The 16836-nt window shown below is 36.2% G+C and overlaps 1 protein-coding gene across 33 annotated transcripts in view; it reads left to right on the top strand.

Annotated features, from left to right (window-relative positions):
• Positions 1-16836, top strand: part of ADGRL3 (adhesion G protein-coupled receptor L3) — an 829205-nt gene that overhangs the window by 315257 nt on the left and 497112 nt on the right. For 32 of the 33 annotated variants that reach the window (XM_058722432.1, XM_058722430.1, XM_058722424.1 and 29 more), the window contains exon 4: positions 7130-7333. The exons of the other annotated variant lie outside the window; for it this stretch is intronic. In XM_058722432.1, coding sequence (XP_058578415.1) covers positions 7130-7333 — 204 coding nt within the window. The remainder of the gene's footprint in view (positions 1-7129; positions 7334-16836) is intronic. 33 annotated transcript variants of the gene reach the window in all.

The raw sequence follows: 16836 nt of genomic DNA, 5'->3' as shown, positions 1-16836 counted from the left end.
AGTGCAACAATGATTTCAGGAGTAGATTCCTTAGTGCCCCTTACCCATTTAGCCCATCCCCCCTCCCACAACCCCTCCAGCAACCCTCATTTGTTCTCCATATTTATGAGTCTCTTCTGTTTTGTCCTCCTCCCTGTTTTTATATTACTTTTGTTTCCCTTCCCTAATGTTCATCTGTTTTGTCTCTTAAAGTCCTCATATGAGTGAAGTCATATGATTTTTGTCTTTCTCTGACTCACTCATTTCACTTAGCATAATACCCTCCAGGTACATCCATGTAATTGCAAATGGCAAGATTTCATTCTTTTTGATTGCTGAGTAATACTCCATTGTATATATATACCACATCTTCTTTATCCATTCATCCATCGACGGACATTTGGGCTCTTTCCATACTTTGGCTATTGTTGATAACACTGCTATAAACATTGGGGTGCATGTTTCCTTTCGAAACAGCACACCTGTATCCTGTGGATAAATGCCTAGTAGTGCAATTGCTGGGTCGTAGCATAGTTTTATTTTTAGTTTTTTGAGGAACCTCCATACTGTTTTCCACAGTGGCTGCACCAGCTTGCATTCCCAAAATACATGTGGCCTTCAATGGTTTTTCCCACACATCAAGTATCATTGGCACTGATTCAGGGAAAGTGCCCCATTACTATTGTTTTAAAGATTTGTAAGGAAGGAAATTATTGACTTTACAACATTCTGAAAGCGTCGCTTCCATACCATTAAAGTTTTAGTATACTTTAACAGGGAAGTAGACACAAGGAAATTTTTTTTTTAATTTTTTTTTTTTTAACGTTTATTTATTTTTGAGACAGAGAGAGACAGAGCATGAACGGGGGAGGGGCAGAGAGAGAGGGAGACACAGAATCGGAAGCAGGCTCCAGGCTCTGAGCCATCAGCCCAGAGCCCGACGCGGGGCTGGAACTCACGGACCTCGAGATCGTGACCTGAGCTGAAGTCGGACGCTTAACCGGCTGAGCCACCCAGGCGCCCCGACACAAGGAAATTAAAAGAAAATCAGTATTTTCTGAATTATAAATTCCAGAGTTTTATTTTTGTGCCATGAATTTAAATCCGTTTGTATTATGTTTACAAAAAAGCAGATATTTTTAGTTAGAAAAGAGAGTGTATTGGTTATTACTCCTCTGATGAATAAGATATATAATACACATTTTATTCAATTTGAATGAAAATAATGTCTTCATGTCAGAAGCTTCATTTTTAAAATAAATTTATATCCCCAGAAACTTTACTCTGTGCTTACTCATTTTAACCAATACTTGAGGTATTTACATCACAGTATTACGATCTAGGTGGCCGTTCTAATGAACGAACTACAGTTTCCCCCACTGTATTTAGCTTTATTCATAATCAAGTGTTTGACTCTCCCACTATTTTCAGAATATCATCCAGCTTTTATATCATGATTGTTCAGTCTTCTAGTGACAGTTTAGCCAGAATGTATTTTATGTTACTGTAATAAGCTATGTAGTAGAGAAAAATAATAAAGGACCCTACTTGGAGGGAAATTGCTTACCCACATAGGGCGTACCAACACTTCATGAAGCATTTCTGTCTGGAGAAGTCTCTTGAGTTAAATTGAGTAATATCCAGGTATACTATGAAAGTTGCTTCATCATACACAGGTGGGTAATTCATCACTACAGAACCATTTTCTTATGAGAACCGGAACTGAAACAGATTTTTCTCTGTGTTGGAACTTCCATGTTGTAATTTCTACCTGGTGGCTTCCTTGTCAGTTGCTTGAATTGAAACTTTTATGACTATTGTTAGAGATTACTACCCAGCCTATAAAGAAATTATCCAGGTGTCACATACACCTTAGGGAGAAATCAAGAAAGAAGTAATCTTCTTATATGGCCAAAATGAAGGTGCTGAGGGAAAGGCAGAGCCTTTCAGTATGCATAAGGAAGCAGAATTGGAAAAATGCCTTTACTGACAAGAAAAAGAATGAAAGCGATAGTCTGTTTGTCTGTCTCTCCCTCTCTCTCTCTTTCCCTCTCTTTCTCTCCACTCCCTCCCTTCCACACTTCCCTACCCCTCCCTCTCTCCTCATTATGTGTATTGCACTGAATTTGGATTAGACATTCCTTATCACTCAACCATTTGTTATAAGTATTTCAGTATAAATTCTAGCATTTACATAGCACTTTGCAGTTAGCTGAACACTTATGCACACAGTAGCTCAATGAATACTTAACAATCATCCAGTGAGTCACAGGTAGTAGTATCAGTAATAAAATGAAAAAATAGATTCAGAGCCATCAATCTAATGATGCAGTGACATTTCAAATAGTTGTTAGAAGAGAAACTCAAAAATTTCCTAAACATCTCATGGAGGCTTCTTCCCATGACATTTTAATAACCTACTGAGCATTTGCCTTATTTTGTAGAACTATGATTTAAATGAGAAATAAACAACTTATGGAAGAATGAGCTAGAATATTACAAAACAAGTAAAATTTTTAAGTTTCATTTAAGGAAGAAAACAATATTGTGTTTATGTAAACCTAGAGATAATAGTGAAAGGTAAAATTGAACAGTGGGTTAGGGTCATAGTTGTAATTATAGTACTGTTAAACTCTTACGAGGCTCATAATTAGCTAATTATTTTAAAAATACGGTAAAATATTGCTCCCAAAGACAAAAATAACTTGTGAGAAAAATCATTAGTATATGAAAGTGAAATCACTAGTAACTCTGATAAATATGTTCTGGTGGGGTTTTGTTGTTAGCATTTCTCTCACCTTAGAAATATCTTAACATCCCATGGTCATTATTATGATCAATAGATGTTTTGGGGGTAGAAGCTGAATCATTGAGTAAATTACAAAATTATTCATATAAGGAGAAAAAGAAAACAGGAACAGTTGAAATTGGTTAGAAATAATTCTTACTTAGTATTTTTATTATTTATAAGTCAGTATTGATCTCAAAGTATATCTCATTAAAATATGATTTTTTATATTTATTTCAATTTAAAGCTCCACAGATATGAAAATTCTGGTACTGCCATCATATATACTTAACATCTGATGTGCTCATTATTTTTCCTTTTTTTACTACTTGCCTTAGGTTCACCCTGAACTGTTATTCAGGAGCTTTGATGCTGTGATGGCTTTTGATATTTGGAGACTAACATAAACATGGGAGAAATATTTTGATCATTTCAGTACATTGTGAAATATTTTCATATTTCATGTCTGCCCCCTAGGAAAACAAAATCAAAGTGTTTACATAGTAAAAAATCTGAGTATGAATTGATTATGTAGAGAATTTGGATATGGCAATGACTCATATTACTTATAAATATTAAATATTATCTATGATTAAAGCAATTCAAATTTGTAAAATATGAGTGAATCTCTCTGTTTTAAAAATAAGAAGTCTTGGGATATCTGGGTGGCTCAGTTGGTTAAGCGTCTGACTTTGGCTTGGGTCATGATCTTGGGGTTCATGGATTCAAGCCCTGTGCCAGGCTCTGGATTGTCAGCCCAGAGCCTGGAGCTTATTTCAGATTCTGAGTCTCTCTCTCTCTCTCTCTCTCGGCTCCTCCCCTACTTGTGCTCTGTCTCTCCCTCTCTCAAAAATAAATTAACATTAAAAAATTAAAAATATGAAGTCTTAATCAGATATGCAAGTTTTAAAGGGGATAAGATGAAGTCTGTCTCTCTCTCTTTCTCTCTCTTTCTGAAGAAGGTTAGAAAGAAAGAACAACAAGATATATTGGCCTTATCATTACCTCCTGTCCCCAAACCAAAATTACGACATCTTTGTGTACATAAACAGAGTTTGAAAATGTGGTCTCAAATGGAGATGGGAGGGGAATAGGGTGAGAGGGATATACGTGTATGCTTCTAAATTATCTTCCCCCTTAGTAATCTTGAGAAGAGAAGAGACATTTAGAATATAAAGGTCTCTTCAAATATACTTGAAGACAAGTACCTTCCAGGAACAACTTGATGTGTTTTGCACAGCCATTGGTGTAGAATTTAGACAAGTGGTTGGAGAATGCCAGGGTATAGATATCACCCTTCTTGACATGAGGAAGAACTTATTGTTTCAGGTGGAATTGGGTGCCCCAAGGACAGACCAAGCTTCTGATCACTGCCCCTTTGCATGAAATTTGGGAGTTTTTTAAACAGGCATGCTCCAAGGATTATTAGCTAGCATTTGATTTGAATGATTCTTTCCAGACTTCAGATCCTGTGCTTCTAATGGAATACCAGACTTATAAACTCTGATGTTTATCTCAGAGACTTATTTTTATAATAGCTTCAGAAAGACAAATTAGATTTATATTTATAACTCAAATAAATATTTCCCCAGAAGTCATACAATATTTTAACAGTAACATATACAATATTTTTAAAACAAAAGTTCAGATTTTGGCTGTGTTCTGTTAGACCTTGACCATGTGGGCAGTGTAATAGCTACTTCACTTTTGCTACACTGATAGGTGATGCTGGATTCCTTTTATAGAGGTGATGAGGTTAAAGGAGAGTCAGATCTGCAGATACATAAAATACTCCAGCTTCGTAGAACAAATCAGAGTCTAATTTCCTTCAACTTAACAAAGTCAAGTTAACTTTCCAGTATTTTGTATTCCTCAGTCTTACTCCATGAAATCATTTAAATCTCTAATACAAACCTGTTCCTTCTAGGTCCCTAGATTTTGCTTTCTAGTGAGTTTGAGAATGTTCTTTTTTCTTGTTTAAGTATATATTCTTTCCTTTAATACAGATCATATTATATTTTTCAGCTGATGATGGTTTCACCTTTTATGCATTTTAAACATGTGTTATTCTCTACTTACTGTAGAGATTGACCTTTTTTGAAATAATCTCTAGTTGAGTAGAGGTCACTATTGCCAAGTCTTTTTCCCTATCCTGCCTTATTCTTCCTTCCCAGGGACTTCATTCAGTATGAGCTCATGATCTAGGTGTTGCTTACCTCTCTGATCTCATTCCAAACCATTCTTCTCCCAGCCCACTGCACATAGATTCATTGGCCATTGTGTTATTCCTTGAATAAACTGTGGTGGTTCCAACTTGAGGAATTGTGATAGCCTGGAATGTTCTTTACTCCTGATTTTGTTGTGACTAGCAAATTCCAGTCTCACTGCGATCTCAGTTTAAACTTTACTCCCACAGATAAGTCCTCCATAAAACCCTAAGCAGAGTAGCCTTTACATATTTTCCTATTTAAACTTTCTGTAGATGACTTACATTTATAGCACTTAAAAATTGCCTGTTTGTATATTCTTTTTCTCCTATACCAGAATGGATGATTCATTAAAATAGGTACATGGTCTGTTTTGCTCACCAACATCTTCCAGCACCTAGAAAAAGACCTGGCACATAATGCAAACTTAATAAATATTTGTTGAATGAACAAATAAGTGCATGCTCCATCACTCCAAGTGTTCTTATATGTTAAATTGCCTGAGGGCGAAATCTTTCAACTCTATTATAACCAAAGCTTTTAGGAAAATGTAGCTTTATCATCTGTTGCTCATTTCCTTCCATAATACAGTTTATAAAGATTTAGGGGAAACATGTCTGTATGTATTCACGTAAAAAATAATTTAAAATTAGTCATATTTTGGGCAATGAGGGCAGGATATTTAGAAGTCAGAAGATCAGAAAATAACATCATTGGAATTAAACATTAAAGGAGATAGAGATTTTGATTTTCACAACTTTTTTGGTCTTGAAACTTGTTACCTTCTTTGACACCTTTTTCATTTACACAATCTATCAAAATAGCATTGAGATTACCTTTTGCCCAGATATTTTAGTACTTATCCATTATAATGAGAATAAATAAAAGGGCAATGGTAAACTTAGTTATATTCGAGACTAGTTATATTCGGAACTATTTTTTTTTTATCATAGATGGATTGTTTGACAAATTTCTTAGTATCATTTTTGTTTTCTGTAAGGGCCATATAGTTCGTGTGATTTGGGAGAGAACATGTATTTCATTCTTAATTTGCAAATTTTATATGTCAAGAAATTATAGTTCTACTTTATAAATTTATAGGATTAGAAAGATGATTATAAAATTCTCTTGCATTATTGAATTTCCTACTTTCTCTCCTGACTGCTGAATGATGGCCATATAGCATTATTAATGTGTTTTCAAATATGCATGTTTGTTAAAAATAATTGTGTCAAGCAAAATCTTTTTCCTTATAAACTCTTTTCCTCTCTGTTAGTGGGGGCATTTTCATTATCATTCGTGTTTATCACACTAGTTGGAATTAGTGTAGAAAAATGTGTATTTCCTGTACCAATTCACCAGCAAAATAAAATCCTGTACTTAAATAGCTCTGTTTTTCATAGCATACAGTGTATTACTGTTTTGTGAATTATTAAAAAAATCCTATGTTTACAATTTTATTTTTTCATTATTGTCTTGGTCTTCCACATTGATTCATTTATGTAATATGTACCATCTGTCAGTAAAATCACTGTGTATTTAAATGGCAAAAATGTTTGTATCTCCTTTTCACCTTAATGTTCATCACAGATCTTAATACAGTGTCTTTCAAAAACTATTAAATGATCTGAAACATATAAAACAATCCATGTAAATGTAACAACACACACACAAAACAAAATTAATAAAGAATAAATAAATACCTCTCTGAAACTTTTGACACCCATTATCTTATCAAGCTTTTTGCGTGTACTCAGTTCACTAACATTTTTATTTATACTTGCAGATATTAGTGCCTATAGTTTTACAGCAGAACACTGTGAATCTATAAAATATAAAATGTATATTTTCTCAAGTAGCTTTCTCTTGAAAATTGGGTCTAATTTTCCAATCATTGTCAGGGATTAGGATGAGGTGTTTGGCTTATTTAAGATCGTGATTAGCTAGGACAGAACTGCACAGTCCATATCACACTAGGGACCAGGGGATGTGTTCTCCTCAGCTCCAGGGTTATCTGAGCGGGTCCTGGGGTGGCTGGAGTCCAGGGACTATGGCCCGCAGCAGAGAGCAGCCTTGGGAATAGTCTCTAGCCGGGCTTCTTTGCAGCCAGCCTGAGCTGAGCGGAGTCTGATGGTGCGCCCTGCGGTCCCCGCAGGTGGCAAGCACAGTGAGCGACATCCAGCCCTCGCTGCCCCACTGCGACATGCTGAGCGCAGCCCAGGAGGCGCTCTGCCACCCAGACATCTCCTTCAGCAGCCAGCAGCCGAGCGTGCCACTGCTCATCGTGGACAAGGGCCCCGTGGAGCTACCAGAGGAGTTCGTGGTCCAGGTGCCCAAGGAGCCCAGAGTGCAGCCCAAGGTGCGGCCAGCGGTGGGGAAAGGGGGCTGGGGGTGGCTGGGCAGGGACTCCTAGAGGGCTCAGCCCCAGGCGGTGCCCCAAATGTGTCTTCTCATTTATTGATTATCTGCATCCACTCACTGTGGCTGATTTAATGGACTTCGTGGTCTCCTAGCAGTTTTTTAACACTGCATGCTTGTTTGACATTAGAGACTCATCATTACGTCAAAATGTTTGACTTTAAATTTTTGAATGGGTTTGAACTCTCTTTGCATTATCACAGGAAATTTAAAATTACTTTTAGTGACAATTTCAACTACTGTAAAATGTGATGATTGTAAAAGATAAGTTTTAACATTTCTGATCATCTGCTTGTCTGAAGAAAAAAATTCTCATCAATGGAAACTAGCAAGATTTTGAGGAGAGTATGATGAAAACATCTTGGTTGGGGATTATACATAGTCATTTGAAGCATAAAATCTGATAGAAAAGTGATGGTTATAGAAGCAACCTGATTTTATTAAAAATGTTGAGAGTACTTTATAACACTGTCTTTGCAGCTGGCAAGTGCAGTGAATGACATCCATCCTTTGAAGGTCTAGTGAGAAATATTATACAATATTTGCACAAAATTCAATACTGTTCTTTCCCCCAATACTTTTTTATCTTATCTGTATGTAATACTTAGGCAGTGTAATTCTTTTGGCTCACTAAACTCCATACAGTCACTTTTATCCCTCTTATGTCCTATAGGTAATATAATAAATATAATATGTAATATATATGTATATAATATATGTGATATATTTTTATATATGTAGTACATATTCATATGTGATATATGTTAATATTTATTCATTTATGATATTTATACAAATGGATAAATTTATTAAATACAATATGTATATATTTCACATATTATATTTATAATATATATTATATTTATAATTTTCTTTGTGTAGTACAACATGAAAAAGGCTGGGAAGCATTGGACTGGTAGAACCATGAATATCAAGTCTTTTCCTAAAACAGTGTCACCTCTCCTACCCCTTAATTTCTTCAAGTGGATATTCATACAAAACTACTGGTAAAGGAAGGTAAAATACCAGTGTATTAGCTGAGCTTATCTTCTTAACCCTGTTACGGTATTCTCTGGTAAAATGAGTTAGAATACTTTGTTTTTGGTTCAGGGACCAAGGGAAATGTATCATAAACTCATCTTAGATTTAATAGACTTGTGAGAATTAAATCTAACTCTTTAATTACTACAGCCACATAGAAAAAATGACTTGGCACTCACGGTGGGTCTGTCCATTCAGTTATATCGTTCAATCAATGTTCTAGAATCTTTCCATTTGGATGAACATTTCTTCCTTGGTGTTGATGATTAGTGACGGATGATTGTCTATGCTTCTACAAAAGTGTGTAAGATTGACTCAAGTATGTTCAAAAAATTGAAAGAAAGTGTAGTAAATATTCTTTAAAAACATTTTTTTTCTGCTGTTTTGTATTACCATTTCAAACCTGAAATTGTCTCAATTGGATGCAGTCATATTTTTCTCAGAATGTTCTTTAACAGTCTCAAAGTTTTCCTCATGATGCCCTGGATTTGTATTGTAAAATGATTATATAAAATTAATATTTTTTAATTTACTCCAATGCACATAACACTCATCATAATTTCTAGCAGTAGTGAAGAAGGAATCCAGAAATGAAGTTTAAATTTTCAGTAAATGTTATAAATGTTTAAATCAGGAACTAACATTAACATATACACACTTGCTGGCAATTCAATTTTGAGAAGAAAAAAATTGCAGAATATCAGAATAGTTTTTCCTAGAGAACTTTTACTAAGAAGTTGGCTGATTTTATTTTTATTTTTTTAAATTTTCTTTACTTTTTAAAGTTTATTTACTTTGAGAGAGAGAGCACGAGTAGAGGAGAGGCAGAGAAAGAGAGAGGGCGGGGTTGGGGGCAAGGAATCCCCCCAGGCAGGCTTCATGCCGTCAGTGCAGATCCTGACACGGGACTGCATCCCACAAACCATGAGATCATGAGCTGAGCTGAAACTAAGAGTTAGATGCTTAACCAACTGAGTCACCCAGGTGCCCCTAGAAATTGGCCAACTTTAAATGTTCCCCAACACTTATAGCTTATAAGATTTTTCTTTGATATTAGCTCTTACCTTTTGTGACATATATAGCAGGTTACAGCGTAGTAATGAGTTTTAAATCATGCTTTTCTATCAATTTATGAATAAGAAAATTTCATCATATTTTGCTTTAGACGGAAAAGAAAGTGAGGGTATAAGGCAAACTTCATGTGATCTCCTAAATGGAGACTGAGGTAAATGTCATGTGATTTTAAAAAGGAGACTGCGGAATCATGTTAACCCGTTATAATGATACAGTGTGTTTTGAAAGTTGCCTTGTGCAAAAGTAATTTTATCATCCAAACAAAGAGTAACTGAAGGTCATCTTGTAGTGCTACCTATGGAAATAATAAAGAAAAATGAGTAAATATTACAGGGGCATAATCTTTCCTGATATAGAAGATAATACATAGAGCGAGGGCAGGTATTAAAAATGAAACTGAAATAAGAAATACCGTATTTCTTTGAGCTCTTCAAGTTGAAAAGACAGGGAAGAAGGCAAACAAAATGTCAACCTTCCCTTGCTCCCCTCTGCCTTTCTCAAAATACAAGCAACAGTCTGTTACAGAAACAAGATACTCTACGGTACAGAACACTCAGAAATAAATATAAATAATAAAGACTGATATTAATGTGACTTTAATTGAAAAATCAAACTAATATTCCTTTTAAAAATTGCTAACCTCTGTATTTTTTCTTTTTTTAACGTTTATTTATTTTTGAGAGAGAGAGCGTGAGTGGGGTTGGGGCAGAGAGAGAGGGAGACACAGAATCTGAAGCAGGCTCCAGGCTCCGAGCTGTCAGCACAAAGCTCGATAGGGGGCTCAAACTCATGAACCATGAGATCATGACCTGAGCCGAAGTCAGACGCTTAACAGACTGAGCCACCGAGGTGCCGAGGTGCCCTGTAACCTCTGTATTTTTTCTATAGGTAGCCACAGAAGCAAGTAGAAACCCAACAAAAGCAGCCTTGACAACGTAAAAATAAAAGCAGCCTTAACAATGTAAAAATAAAAGCAAAACAATAGCAACAAAACTCCCCAAAACCTTTTTATTGGTTAAAAATTAAACTTTGTTCTTGTTTAAATTTTATATTCATTTGACTCAGAATAGCTAATAACAGTTCTTAAGAGTTAACGAGTGTTTGGATTCCTAGGAATTAGGACTTCACAGTAGAGCAGCAAAGCATGAAGAGTTTAAAAACACTGTTCTCAGAAGACATGTTTCTCTTTAGAGTATTAAGGCAGAAGGAAGTCGAGGGCAGATTGCCCAGTTAATGACTAGATATCAAGACTTTTCCTTGAAGGCAAAGGAATGTTAATGTGTTTTTTATCAACATTTTCTTGCTTTAATTGTGATTTTCATGCAGGTGCATAAAAAGTTCATTGAGATAATATATAAATAACCCTTCTCCAAGCCACGCATGTGGTGTGCAGAGTTCACAGAAGGGTCCACTCGGAACACAGCTAAACCGTTTCAGTCCTGACAAGTGATGAAAACTCTACCCTGTGCTCATTTTAAAATTTACCTTTTGCAAGAGCCAAGATGCTTTTACAAGGGACTTGTGTATTCTATCACTTCTTTTGGAGAATCACATCAAACTCTACCATCATTTTCTTTTCTCATTTTCCCCACTCTTAGGCTTTTATGTTTATAAAGGGGAATGCTTTTATGATAATTATAAGCAAGTAGAAAAGTCCATTTTATTGTTTTGTTACTTTAAGCAAAAGCCAACCTTTAAAATTAGCCTGAATTATTAAATGCTGGGTGTTCCATCATTCATTCTTGCCCTTGTTATTATTTTTTAATGACACTGGATTGAGTGTAAATGATGCTGGGTACTGCACTAAGTGCTAGGAAGACACAGATGGGAAACCCACAAACTTTGATCCTGCAGTGAGTATTGAGAGACAGTAAGAGGGTACAGTATGGCAAATGCTTGCTAGAGGATACTTCTCCCCTGCAATCAAAAGAGGCAAGAACCAGGCGTCTGGGTGGCTCCCTTAGTTGAGTGCCTGACTTCGGCTCAGGTCATTATCTCACAGCTCGAGAGTTCCAGCCCTGCATTGAGCTCTGTGCTGACAGCTCAGAACCTGGAGCCAGCTTCAGATTCTGTGTCTCCCTCCCACTCTGCCCCTCCCCTGCTTGCACACTGTCTGTCTGTCTGTCTCTCTCTCTCTCAAAAATAAATTAAAAACATTAAAAAAAAAAAAAAAAAAAGAGAGAGGCAAGACCCTTGTGTGTAAAATGGTAATAAACACAAGATTTGACCGGCACATATTTGAGGGGGAATGCTAAATGTAGGAGCAGAAATTCTATGGAGAAGTGGTTAAAGATCTGATCAGAATGGCCTGATCAGATATAACATTATGCAGAGTTTAGAATGTTTCTGATGGCAGGGAGGGAACAATTAAATTAACCTTAGACAAATTAAGCCAAGACTGACCTGCTGCTGCATTTGAACAATGAACTAGAGGCTTCAAGACTGGAGATAGGAAAGTTATTCTATTACAAGTAAGAAATAATGGTGGACCCGATTCCAGGAGTGAGTGACATTAGTGGCAATGAGGATCAATTGGCAGGAGTTAGAGATTAATGGAACATGGGACTAGGCCAGAGAGAAAACTCAGAGGACAAACAGGTTTTTAGCTCAAAAGCCAGAAAGTATGATGGGGCTCCTGGGTGGCTCAGTCGGTTAAGCGTCCAACTTCAGCTCAGGTCATGATCTCGTGGTTCATGATTTCGAGCCCCATGTCAGGCTCTATGCTATGGGAAGCCTTCTTGGGATTCTCTCTCTCTCTCTCTCTCTTTCTCTCTGCCCATTCCCCACTTGTGCATGTATACTCTCTCAAAATAAATAAGCTTACTAAGCTTATGGGCTCCCCACTGCAAGGGTTGCTGGGAAGTCCTGAGGATCTCTACACATATCCATCTTGGATCATCTCAGCCGATTATGGAGGTTGATTGCTGCTCTGTGCCTCTGGTCATTTTATAAAGGGCACCCCCCTGGCTGCCACCCACTACGTCCTCTCTGTAGTGTGCCCAAAGTAAGACACACCTACACCTGTGTACAAAATGATTGTACCACTTAGATATGAAAGACAAGATGTGGGTGCCTGGTGGCTCAGTCAGGTTAAGTGTCTGACTTTGGCTCAGGTCATGATCTCATGGCTTGTGAGTTCGAACCCTGCATGGGGCTCTGTGTTGCTTGGAGCCTGGAGCCTGCTTCAGATTCTGTGATTCTGTGTCTCCCTCTCTCTCCATCCCTCCCCTGCTCACACTCCGTCTCTCTCTGTCTGAAAAATAAGTACACTTAAAAAAAAAAGATAAGATGAAACAGAGAATGTTGGTAAGGAATGATCGTGTTATCCAAACACTTACAAGTAACTTCTTCAACATACTCCTTTGAATAGAAACCTAAATTTTGGCCCCAAATTTAAGAACTCATAGCTTCATTACAATATACAAATCTGAAAACAAACAAAAAGGATAATTAAAAATGCTATTTGTTGAGCCTAAGTTATTCTCATTGAAAAGGAGCAAAAAAAGTTATTACCATTCTTTGTTAGGCATTCAGTTTTGGCTTAGGTATGATAAGATAGTCTGTAACAAAAGAGCATCTCCTAGGATTTTTATTTATCCTTCCTTCTGCTTTCCAGTAATACATCCTTCCTTCTGCTCTAGTGGAGCCAAGATTAGATCTGATTTTAAACTGTCCTGTGTTCCCATGAAACAGCTGACAGAATTCTTACCATATATGTGCATCTGCAATATGTACTCCTTATTGCTACGGTGAGGAAACAGGTTGAACAGTTAGAACAGGTGATCTGCAGGCCTAGATGTATTTGACATTCATTCAGTTCTCAGTACAATGTTCCATGTCAAAACTTGGAAGAATACAGGAGACTAATCTCCTATTTATACTCACTAACAGTGTAACATGACACACAGTTTAATAAAATAATAACAATATAATCTCCATGTGCCTTTTGAGAGTATCTCAAAAATGAATCTTGAATTATGCTCTTGCCTAATTAAAACTGATTATTAAAATAGCATATCCTTTGATGACATTGTAAAGTGGTGATATTTTGTGAAGAAATGTCTAATATTCTCACTGGTTAAGAGTACAGAAAATCAAAGCTTCATTAAAAAAAGATAACTTTTAAAGTCATAAATCTGAGAACATAGTGCAGAGCTCACCTAATTGTACATGCAACGGTGTTATAACAAACTGATAGAGGCAGGGAAAGAGTAGCAAAAGGTCATTTTTGGGTGACCTGTGACAAAATGATTTGGGAATGGAGTCAATTCTTTTATATACCATGAACTCACCAACATGTTAGGGCAAATCAATGGACACTGGAGTAAATGAGGAACGGGGAGAGGTAAATGTGAGATGCTTTAATACCCATGGGCCAGAACATATACACCCAGTAAGTAACATTTCCTCTTATCTCAGACTATACATTTCCACACATGTCTTTTCTTCAGCCTCATGGAAGTTCTGTCAAATTACCAGACAAAACATTCCCCCCCCCCATCTTTGCAAATGATATTATCTTTGCTGGTTGGAATGTCCTTTGCCACCTGAGTCCTCTTCAGCTCAGCTAAAAATTCGATGTAGGGTCGAATTGAATTGATTTCCCTTCGTATTCACCCATCTCTAGCCCTATTCTTGACATAACAATTCCTATCCTTCTCCCCATTCTCAGCTAGAATGTTCTGAAAGTTGTTCATGGGCATGTGGTAAACCATTTCTCTTTGTACTGGTTTTTATGTTTTCATTTACTATAACTGATGATCATTGGAAAATCTGAGACTGTGTTTCCCTTGCTATGTTTATATTAGTGTTACTTATATTGACTTTGATAAGTTATCCTTCTGGCATGTTCTCATAATCTGACTCCCCTTACTCCCAAATTTTTGGCAAAGCTGGTTCTAATTTTGTTATTACATTATAGTCTGATGCATGTAGGTAAAGTCTAGGAATTCATGGGGAGGTAGGGGATGAAGGAACTTGTCACAGAAGAACAGAGAGTAATATTGCTACAGTGACAGAAAACCCTGTTTTACAACAGCTCAGCCTTTTGGATGTAATTGTTACTGCAAGAGAACAGTATAATGTGGCCTTCAAAGTGCTGTGTTAGCTTTTTGTTTCACATGACAATATAATATTATTTCAGATAAAAGACCCTGTTCACTTGTATTTGCCTTTCAGTGAGGTTTGCTACTTTAGACAAAATGTCAGGTCTAATTGATACACAAAATATATTATTGGCTCATCACTCTTTAGAATTCTTATATGCATTTAGGGCCATATTATATTTTTATGTGGGCAGAAGGGTAATAGGCCTCTAGGGAAATAGAGCTAAAAATAAAATAATAAACCTCACATCCCTAAACATGATTTCAAAGCATTTCTTTAGGAGTTTCTTTTCCAAATGGTCTAAATACCAGAATGATGAATCCAATTGCAAATAAATGTGTTAGTGAGTTAGGCCTTCAAGTATTTAAAGGAAAATAGGATAAATTCTTTGTTTCTGCTGGTGTAAACTATATTTTCCCTTTCCGTCTCAGTAGTATGTGAGTAGCTTTTCAAAATGCTTATAGAAATTATATTTTTCACCATTAGGTTTTTCTTATCACAAAGAATATGAATAATGGGAAGTAGATGTTAATCTTTGACTATTAGGCAAAACAAGGTTTTGTTCCTTTGATTTAGTTAGGAATGTATTGCACACTGTTTCATTAATCCATTAATTGAGTATCTGCCATGTGCTAATAATTGTATGTATGTCCCAAGGAGCAAATTTGACACTACTAATGACAGATACTTTTCAGAATAAATTAGTCAATTACTAGTAAATCCCTTCCTTTTTCTTCTGTTTTTTTCCCCCAACTCAATGTATGTGGTAAAAGAGATCAGTGTACCTCAGATACAGAGAGGAAACTTCCATTGTATTTATAGAAGTCTTAACCCTAAATTAAGATGAAAGGGAAGGGCATGACAGGTACTGTGCATAGAACATCATACTTTCATAGATCAGCTTATGTCTGGGTTTTTAGGTTCTGAATGTTTCATATTGTCTCCAGTCCAGAAATATAGAAACTTGGCCAGGCACTCTGTTCTTTCTTTCATATATATGGTTACTTAAGTTGATGACTTTCCCTTCCAACTGTTACTTCCTAAGAATCAATTTCTTTTTCTTGGTTATTAGAAATATCTTTAATTCTTCACTATTTTGCTTTTACTGCTACAGACAGATAATAGTATGGAATTATCATTAATGCATGAACTTTGGGTTCATTCCTAGCTTTGTTTTATTAGCAGTCTTACAACCAAGTTCAAGAACTTATGTTTAAAAAAAAAATCTTTGTTATCTCTTCTGTATAGTGTGATAATAAAAGTACATACATTGTTGTTGTAATGACTAAGCATCATATATAAATATATTAAATATGATTAAGCCTATAGTCCTTGAGACCTAGTAAGTGTTACCTACTAATATTTACCATTTCTTTGGCTCTTTGTTTTGTAATAATTATGTCAGAGATATGTAATGGAAGATCCATGAAGAATTTTCAATGAATTTGTTTAGTCCTTGTCAATATTTCTGTTTAGATTGAGGAAGAGAAACAGTAATTCTCCAAAATACTGGCTCTGTTTTTTGGGCACCTTATGGGTTGACAGCTTGGATAACTGAACATTGAGTATAAATGTTTAGAAGAGAAACTAACTCAAGTTAATTCATATACTTTGTGCCTGTAATGTACATAGAACCCTCTGTCAGGCAGTTCCTTTCCTCCAGGATTGCCAGTCCATTGCTGGAGACCCAGCCGATAGGCAATCCAGTATGCATTTGACTAGGATTTGGTCTAAGGTAGTGTTCTGCAAGTGCTATAGTATTTTAAAGAAGGAGGAAATGGCATTCCTGCTGTGACATAAGGATGGAAGAGAAGGGAGGATGGGCAAAGCATTGTTAGATAATGTGGTATTTAAACTAACTCGTGAAAACCCCTACCATCATTTGCAAGCATAGGTAGGAGGTGTTGGACGATGGGGTGTGTTCCAAAGTATTGAATTATGTGAACAAAATTTTAGTTGGTGAAAATTATATCAATTTTAGCAAATAGTGAATAGATTAACCAACAATACAGACATGAAGAAAGAAGTATTGGGACAGGAAGTTTGAAGGGTAGATTGTAGCCATCTTGTAGGGGGTCTTAAATGTCAGGGTGAGACTTTGTACATAATTTTGTCCGCAGTTGAGATTCTTTAGAAGCTCTTGATCAGAGTTGCAGTGTAGAGACTATCAGAATTATGTGCTAAAATTTAGGATAGAGAGAGAGACTTGAAAGTGGAAGAACA

The sequence above is a fragment of the Neofelis nebulosa genome, chromosome 3, assembly GCF_028018385.1.
Source record: "Neofelis nebulosa isolate mNeoNeb1 chromosome 3, mNeoNeb1.pri, whole genome shotgun sequence".
Taxonomy (NCBI): Eukaryota; Metazoa; Chordata; class Mammalia; order Carnivora; family Felidae; genus Neofelis; species Neofelis nebulosa.
The sequence above is the reverse complement of the archived record's forward strand: the minus strand, read 5'-3'. Positions and strand labels throughout refer to the sequence as shown.